This window comes from Diceros bicornis, chromosome 19 (assembly GCF_020826845.1).
Source record: "Diceros bicornis minor isolate mBicDic1 chromosome 19, mDicBic1.mat.cur, whole genome shotgun sequence".
NCBI lineage: Eukaryota > Metazoa > Chordata > Mammalia > Perissodactyla > Rhinocerotidae > Diceros > Diceros bicornis.
In genome coordinates, this window is record NC_080758.1 from 30,341,649 (window position 1) to 30,351,116 (window position 9,468).

General features: G+C 45.1%; 1 protein-coding gene across 1 annotated transcript in view; it reads right to left on the bottom strand.

Annotated features, from left to right (window-relative positions):
- The window catches only part of LOC131418594 (signal-regulatory protein beta-1-like), a 172,624-nt gene extending 167,561 nt beyond the window's left edge, over positions 1-5,063 (bottom strand). The window contains exon 1 of the mRNA XM_058563057.1: positions 4,991-5,063. Coding sequence (XP_058419040.1) covers positions 4,991-5,063 — 73 coding nt within the window. The remainder of the gene's footprint in view (positions 1-4,990) is intronic.
- Positions 5,064-9,468: the final 4,405 nt, after the last annotated feature.

Genomic DNA, 9,468 nt, shown 5'->3' on the forward strand with positions numbered 1-9,468 from the left:
AAAGCTACAATAATCAACATAGTGTAGTACTGACATTAGAACAGATATAGGGACCAATGGAATAGAATAGGAACCCTTAAATAAACCGTCACATATATGGTCAAGTGATTTTCAGCAAGGGTGCCAAGACCACTCAATGGGGAAAGGACAGTGTTTTCAACAAATGATGCTGGGAAAACTGGATATCTACATGCAGAAGAATGAAGTTGGACATTTACTTGACACCAGATACACAAAAGAACTCAAAATGGATAAAAGACTACATATAAGAGTTAAACTATAAAATTCTGAGAAAAAACAATAGTAAAACCCTTCAGGACATTGGATTTGCCAATGATTTCTTGGATATGACACCAAACATACAGGCAACAACAAAAAAATATGTAAATTGGATTTCATCAAAATTAAAAACTTTTGTGCACAGAGGACACTATCAAGACAGTGAAAAAAGGACTCACAGACTGGGAGAAAATGTTTGCAAAGCATATATCTCATAAGGGATTAATATCCAGAATACCTAAAGAACTCCTACAATTCAACAACAAAAAGACAGACAATACAATTAAAAAATGGACAGAGGACTTGAATAGACATTTCTCCAAAGAAGATATACAGATGGTCAGTAAGCACATGAAAAGATGTTCAACAACACTAGTCATTAGAAAAATGCAAATCAAAACACTATGAGATACTCCTTCACAACTCTTGGGACGGCTTTTATCAAAAACAAAATAAAAAACAGAAAATAAGTGTTGGCAAAGATGTGGAGAAATTGAAACACTTGTGCCTTGCTGGTAGGGATATAAAATGGTGCAGCCACCGTGGAAACCAGTGGCAGTTTCTTAAAAAGTTTAATATAGAATTTACCATATGGACACAATAATTCCCCTCTTAGGTATATACCCCAATATATCAAAAGCTGAGACTTAGACACATGTTCTTCAATGTCCATAGCAGCATTATTCACAATAGCCAAAATGTAGTAGAAACAACCCAAATTTCCATCAATAAATGAATAGATAAACAAAATATGGTATATATACATATATGTGTTAAGTAAAGTAATTCAGCCTTAAGAAGCAATGACGTTTTGAAATGTCCTATAACAAGATGGACCTTGAAAATATTATGGTAAGTGAAATAAGCGAGATAGAAAAAGACAAATATATGATTCCACTTATATAAAATACCTGGAACAGAGAATTGCCTAGATACAAAAAGTAGATCAAAGGTTATCAGGGGCTAGGGGCAGGGGGGAAGGAAAGGGGATTTTCTGTTGAATGGGAACAGAATTTCTGCTTAGGATGTTGAAAAGGTTCTAGAAATGTATGGTGGAGCTTGTTTCACAACATTGTGAACGTACTTCACGCCACTGAATTGTATCCTCAAAAATGGTTAAAATAGGAGGTTTTCTGTTATGTATATTTTACCACAATCAAAAATATGTACTAAAACAAGGTGATAGTCCCATGTAGAGCTTTGAATTGGACTAAATGACTCAAGGAAACAGATAAAACGTGTGCTTGCAAAGGCTGATAGATTAGAGAAACCTGCACTTGAACGGGGAGATAGAGCCGTGGGAGCAAGCAAGGAAGCAGCAGACTTCAAACTTGTGTTTTGAAAAGAACTGTGGGTGGTTGACTGTGTTTGGACAATGAGTTATGTTGAAGGGACACGAGTCACCTTTGGACCAATCACTGAACTGCAGGGGCAAGACTTTCCAGTTCCATTTCACTGCCTCAGGGACTAGCCAGTTTCTGGATATACAGAGAAATAGAAAAGCATTCCTTCTTGTTTGAAGTGTCCTAAAACACAGGCATCAATTCTGGTGGCAGGGATATCAATCAGAGGAGCAGGCTGTTGTGGCGCCACAAATAAATGCTGTGATCTTTTCTGTTTCTTAGCTACTTCTCAGGGAGAAAATTTGTGTTCAGCTTTGCAGAGTGTGAGCTGGTAAAACCCACCACTAAGCACTGTTTGTAACCAAACCTGCCTCCTAAGGAAGCACATGCTACTCAGGGCAGGTCCTTTGGTGGGCCCAGAACTTCAGGTGGTTTGGGTTTTTAAGTCTGCAGACGAAGATGGGAACTGCTAAGACAAAAATGGGGAGAAATATGAATGAATCTTGGAGGGAGAAATGGAAGGAATAGAGGAGGGAGGAGAGAAGAGGGAGCAGAGGGTCGAAAGGAGCCATGGAATGGCAAAACCTCTGCCATTTGTGTATCTCTAACTCCCATAGCTACATCTCTGGCTGAGACCTTTACCCTGAACTCTGGACTTGTATGTGCAACCACCATGGCCATGTTCCTTGGATTGAAATAAAGTCTGTAGTTAACATGTCCCAAACTGAACTCCTGAATGTCCCCCACAGCCCTCTGTATCTCAGCTGAGGCACCATTACTCTTCCAGATGCTCAGGCCCCAAATCCTAGGAGTCTTCCTGTCCCATCCCAATCCTATGCATCAGGAAATCCTGTTAGCTCCACTCCAGCACGCATCCAAAATCTGGCCTCTTTCCACTACCTCTACTAGCTACTGTCCTGGCGCAAGCCACTTCTTCTTCTTTGCATGAAGGCAATGACCTCTTAAATGCTCTTAGTTGCTTCTATCTAGTCCTGTTGTAGTCTGTTCTCAACCAAATGCTAGAATAATGTAAAACTCATGTCAGTTCTCTCTTCAAAACCTTGCAATGACAGCCACGCCACTCAGAGCAAAAGCCCAAATCCTTGAACACAGCAGGGAGATCCTACTCTTAGGGCCTTTGCACATGCTGTTCCCTGTCAGAAAGGCTCTTCCCCCAGATCACCACATGGCTGACTTCTGCGCATTCTTTTTCTCTTTGCTTAAATTTCCCCTTTTCAGGGATGCCCACCCTGACTACCTGTTTAAAATACATCCCACCCAACAGAGACTCCCAATTCTGTTATCCAGCTATACTTTAATTTTTTCCTTAACACTTATCACGTTCTACTGCACTACATTATTCACTTATTATGTCTATTGTTACTGTAAATTCCCCACTAAGATATAAACTCCATGAGGACAACTACTTTGTCTCTTTCATTCACCAATGCACCCCAAGTTCCCATGTAAGCTCATCGCACATTGTAGGTATCCAATTAATATTTGTATGATGTGTGAATTGCCCAGTGTGACGCCTCCCTGGGACCCTGAAGTCTATTTAAAGTGGTTAATCTTTATGGAAATTCTGTCAGAAACTCGGTTTCCCAAGTAGATGACTTGGTGAAAAACAAAAGTAAATTGCATATACGCAGGAAGCAGAAGAGCCCAGGAGAAGAAAACCACAAACCCACTTCCCCACACCCCATCCTTCCCAATACTCAGTTGCAGAAACTGCAGAAATCTCATAGGATGGAGGTGGGGTTATGATGAGACCCATGAGCTCCACTGCCTGAGTTCAAATCATAGCTCTGCCATTTACCATTGAGAGACCCTGAACCTCTCTCTGCTTCCGTTTTCTTTCTGTAAGGTAGAGGTGACAAGAGTATCTACCTTGGATGTAATGATCACATTAGATAACGGCTCTAGGCATTTCCAACAGTGTCTGGACATGGGGAGTGTTCAAGAAATTATAGTGATTACTCATTAGATTCCTGGGGCATGGAGGCTTCAGCTGACATTACATGATAGAATATGAATATGGATAAAGATATGGATATGAATATGGATATGAATATAGTTATAGTACAGATCAGATAGGCAGGAGTCTCTGTATCTTTATCCTCGTCTCTCCTCCTCACCTCTACCCAGCATGGAAGAAGGACTCCAAGATAGTAACATACAAATAGGGAAGGTTTCCTTCTCTGAAGAGTTTGGGGAGGGTAAGGGTTAAATTTACAGAAGTAGAAAAGGAGCGATGTTGGCTGACAGATGGGGAAAGTTAAACATCTGTTCAATGTGTATCTCATATAGACTGAAAATGATTTGAAGAAATCAATAAGGAAAGTTTTTTCAAAAATCGCGTGTGTGTGTGTGTATATGTACTTCCTCACACCAACTCATACACATGCACACAGACATAAATACATGCATTCACAAATAGTTATAAAAGTGTGGCTTAGCACTAGTATACAAGGTTGTTTGGAGGATTAAATGAAATCATAACATATGTTATATATATTAACTCAGGAAAACAATTGACACATAGGAAGCACCCAACACATCATTAAAAAAGATTTGCGAGTACACACAGCAGAAGTGGAACTCTGGTGATCTCTCAGGGGCGTGATGATGATGATTCTTCTTCTGTTTGCTTCTCTGTACTTTCTGATTTTTCTGCAATCAGCCTCCACTGAGATGCCGAGCAGCATAACGTGGTTAAAGGAATGAACTCTGGGGGCTGGCCCAGTGGCGCAAGCGGTTAAGTGCATGCTCCACTTCGGCGGCCCGGGGTTCGCGTTTGGATCCCGGGTGCGCACAGACGCACCGCTTGTTAAGCCATGCTATGGCGGTGTCCCATATAAAGTAGAGGAAGATGGGCACAGATGTTAGCTCAGGCCTATCATCCTCAAGGAAAAAAGGAGAGGATTGGCATCGGATGTTAGCTCAGGGCTAGTTCCCCTCACAAAAAGGAATGAACTCTGGAGCTGGTCGGCCTGGGCTTGAATACCGGCTGCTCCACTGCCTTAGGTAGATAACACTGGGCATCTCAAACTCTGCCTCAGTTTCCCCATCAGTAAATCAGGGATAATCATCATAGTTATCACACAGGGTTGCTGTGAGGATTAGACGAGTTAATACACACAAAATTGTCCTTGTTGCTGTTTGAAGCAGCATCTGTTTCGACGCCTCTGGTGACCAGTTGCAGGTGATAGATCCACAGAGAAATCACTCAGATCCCTGATTTCATGCTCTCAGATGGTGCCTGGTCCTGGGCCACCTGTGGTAGCATTGGGCTGTACCCATATTTACCTGAAGGCCCTAAAAGTCCAGGGGCAGAGGGAAGGGCTACTACACCAAGGAATGCTCACCTGTGAGTCCCAGCAGTAGAGTCAGCAGCAGGCAAGGAGGAGGGGGGAGGGGCCGGGAGGCAGGGATGGGCATCCTGGAGGCCTGAGGAGCCTGCTCTGTCCCAGTGTGTGTGCTGGGGAGAACCCTGACCTCTGTGCTCTGTGGAGAGGAGGTAAGGCCAGCCTCCAGTCATATAAGAGCAAGCGCCAATGACAGGGTGACGTGGCTGTGACAGCAACCTTCTTCCAGATTCTAGACAGTTCCTACTTCTAGATTGTGAAACAGGAATCAGGCAGAGAAGGCAGCTACAATTGAGGAGTTACTCATCTTCTATTTTCAGAGAGACATGGACAGGCCTAGCAGAAATAATGCTTCCTCCTGTCAACAAAAAGAGTCATTTCCTGACTTCTTTCAGGAGAGGAAGTGGGTTATACGACCCGCAATTACGCTCCCAGGCATTTTTTTCAGAGAAATGAAAACTAACGTCCACACAAAAACCCACGAATGAATGTTTATAGCAGCTTTCTTTGTAATAGCAAAAACTGGGACACATCCAAAATGCTCAATAATAACTGAATGGTTAAACAAACTGTGGTGCATCCATTACAAGTAAGTACCACTCAGCAATAAGAATGAATTATTTATATGTGCAACACTTGCAAGTTTCTCGAAGGCATTATGTTGAGTGAACAGGTTCAGTCTCAAATGTCCCATACTGTATGATTCTGCGTATATAACATTCTTGAAATTACAGAGAGAGAAAACAGACATTTGCCAGAAGTTTGGTATGGTGGGGATGGGTGTCACTCCAAAGGGCCAGCACAAGGTAAACCTTTGTGGTCATGGAATTGTTCTGATCCTGATACGGTGGTGGTTACACAAACACACACACGCGAGGACCAGCATAAGCAAAAGGTGGGAATGTTACAAGATTCAGCATAAACAACAATCTCATAGTCGTTATAACATAGACAATGAGTATTAAGTCGTCCACAATTATAGTATAATTATATTAGGGTGACGGGGAATAGAGGGTGTGCATGTATGGCATGATGTCAGGAGTAACAGAACATTATATCCTCCCCTTCATAGTAGAAATTCAATAAATAATGCCTAAGAGTGAGAAATCAAGAAGTAGCAATATAAGTGAATTGGATGCAATAGGGCCGTAAAATCTAAAATAATCAGTTAAAAAGTTGACAATAGCTGCCTCTGGGAGGTGGAAAATAAGACGTTAAGAAGACTCCAGTTTTCATCTGTAGAACTTGTAGGACTATTTGACTCTCAAACCGTGTGTGTATGTACTTTTGATAAATGTAGAAACTAATTTTAGACAATTAGGTTAATGTAATCAGAGTTGCACATAAAAAGAATGTCCATACTATTAGCTTTAGTAAGAGAGTTTCATAGGCTTATGGGGTATAAGACTGATGTTCAAAACTCAATTACAATCCTATACAGTAGTAAAAACCACTATACAACAAAAACAAAAAGTCAAAAACAATAATAATAATTTTTAAAGATTCCATAAACTAGGATCCGGCCCCGTGGCATAGGGGTGAAGTGCGTGCGCTCCGTAGCTGGCGGCCCGGGTTTGGATCCCGGGCGTGCACCGACGCACCGCTTCTTGGGCCATGCTATGGCAGCATCCTGCATAAAGTGGAGGAAGATCGGCACGGATGTTAGCTCAGGGTTAGTCTTCCTCAGCAAAAAGAAGATGATTGGCATGCATGTTAGTTCAGGGCTGATCTTCCTCACACACACACAAAAAAAGATTCCATAAACTAGAAAGCATTAAAGATAGCTCTAATTAGGGATGCATAAGACCATTATAGGCGAACCAGCTGCTCACCTGTAGAGCTGAGTACAGGTGAGCTTACGTGGGCTAACAATGGGCTTGTAAGTAGCCTGCTGCAGACAATATGAGGTTGACCTGGATGGGAGGCTGTGCCTCATGCTGCACCTTACAGATTAGCACCCACTCAGATTCCTGCACTGACAGATTCACCAACTGCAGTCTTTCCAGGGTGTAGGTCCCATCGCCATTCTGCTTAGATGTGGGTTGCTCAGCTCCCTTGAACATATGGCAGTTCTCCAGCCACGTGAGATGCACACTCTCTGGATGGAATTTCTGCACATGGCAGGTAAGAGTCACCAAGTCCAAGGAGGGTGAAGACTGGGACACTGTCACTGCGCAAATAATGTAACTTGCTTCTCATCAGAAAGGACCAGTTTGGAGGTTTTCATCCAGATCTGCATATCCCGCTGGGTGCACAAATTTCTTATTTCTGCTGGACAACAAACAAGGGCACGGAAAAACTGAATGGTGAATGGGATTATCCCGAGAATTGTTATCGCAGGCAGCTGAAGGCCAGCTCTCTCAGGGAGAGAGAGAATGCAGGTCAGAGCCCCTATTGTGAAGATGTGTTGTTCTGCCAGCCCGGAATCCTGCCCACCCTCTCACTGGTAGTGATATGGGCTATAAAACACACAGGCACAGAGACTCACATTCCTGTGGGGAGCTGTCCTTGCCCACTTCATGCAGTTCTGGTGAGCTGTCAGTCCTCTGCTTACCTCTGGCTCGCCCAGGCCTGGCCAATCCTCATTTTCCCTTCTCAGGAAAAGCCAGTCATTCATTCTCCCAAGCTGATCCAAGCTGGACCAAGAAAAGCAGTGCTCTCCTCTGGGTCTGAACTTCTAGTGGGCAGCTCCACCTAGTGGAGAAAGTCATCTGAGGACACAAACGGTGAGATGGAGGGAGGAGGAGAAAGAAAAGGGGCAGGAGAGGAGGAGGAGAAGGAGGAAGAAGAGGAGGAAGAGAGAAAGAAAGGTAGAGAAAGGAAAGAGAGAGAGAGAGCACACTGAGCAGTAGAGAGAATGAGAATCCCGCACCTGCACCCACCCTGTTCCCAGCTGAGTCAAGAATTCTGGTCTCTCTTTAAGACTGACTTCCAAAAACTTCCAGCTGAACCAATCTTGATTAATAGCATTCCTCGAAGGCACTTTGGTGCCAAACAGTCATTAGCTTAATCTCGGCCATTTCATGCAGTCAAGTGTTAAGATTGAGATCTTTCAACCTGAAGATTGTATGGAATTGGGGAAGGGAGGTCTTGCTCCCTCTTCTTGGTGGGGGAGTGGGGGAGGGAGGGAGGAGTGGAATTTAGGGCTGAATGCCTGCGAGTTTTTTCTCCAGCCTAAGGTGTCCTCCCTTCCTTCCCCTTCATCTACTGCTGCCCTGAGTCCCTGACCTACTGCTGTCTACACTCCAAGCAGAAGGCCCAGGTTTTCACCCTGACCCTCCCAGTCGTCCTGCCCAGAGGGGCTGGGTGAGAGGCCGCACTCACCTTTCCCCAGCCTGATGCCTGAGCAGGGTGATGTCTGCCCTCCCCCTCAGGGCAGAGATCTGACAGCAGGGACTTCTCCAAGTCTTCACCACATAATCTGAGCACCTGCTCTGAGCCAGTATGGGACCTGGGTGCTGGAGACACAGAGATGTGTCAGATGGGTCCCCTGCCCTCGAGGAGGATCTGGTCAGGAGTGTGTGTGAGTGTTGGGGGTGGATAAACTAGCATTGACAACACAGGGTGTTGTCATCACGGGTGATGAGAGCAGCTCTGGAGGGCATGGGAGCATGTCCTCTTAGCACAGAGCTCTGGTACCTTCCGCATCATGCTCTCCTCTCCTCTGATAATCACCACCCCACTCGCACTCAGCACACTGTGGTTTATAAAACACTTTCAGGCGTGGGTGCTCATTTTCATTTGCATCTCAACCGTGGGAGGCTGGTATTATTGTCCCCAGTTCCCAGAAGAAGAAACAGAGACTCAGAGAGGTTTAGGAACTTACACAAGTCACACATGACATGTCAATGACTAAGAAGGAATGTTAAGCAGGTCTGCCTGGCTTCAGATCATCACTCATGGGTTCCTCTCTCCCTCTATCTTTCCCAAACTCACGGCCTTTCTGACCTAGATCTGGTAGCCACCCAGACTGGAGCTGATGTCAGGGAGACTGGGTGGGAGGTGGTCTCCTCTTTCACTCCCTGACCTCCCCTGGCCCCTTGCCCTTGTGAATATCGTCCTCCTCTTGACCCCCAAGATCCTATCATCTCCATTTCTCACAAGGTCCACATGGGGAAAAGATGCAAAACAGCCCCCTGGCAGGCAGGCACACAGCTCAGCTAGGTGCTCTGGGCCTCGGGTTCCCACCTGCAACACAAGGTGGCTGGATTGTAATCCCCGAGGGCCTTCTGCCTGCCCTGAGGGTCTCTGTGGGCAAGACCCAGACTCACCTGCGAGTCCCAGCAGAAGGGTGGGCAGGAGGGATCCCAGGGCCTGCCCAGGTGTGGCAGTCATGGCAAGAGATTCGTAGAGTCTCTGGTCCGTGCCGGGCGCCAACACCCGGATGAGGCTCTACATGGGCCCAGGAGGCACTGCCTGGTCTTCTGAGACCATGGGGCAGGCCACGCGCTTCTGGGTCACCCACCCACCCCCAGCCC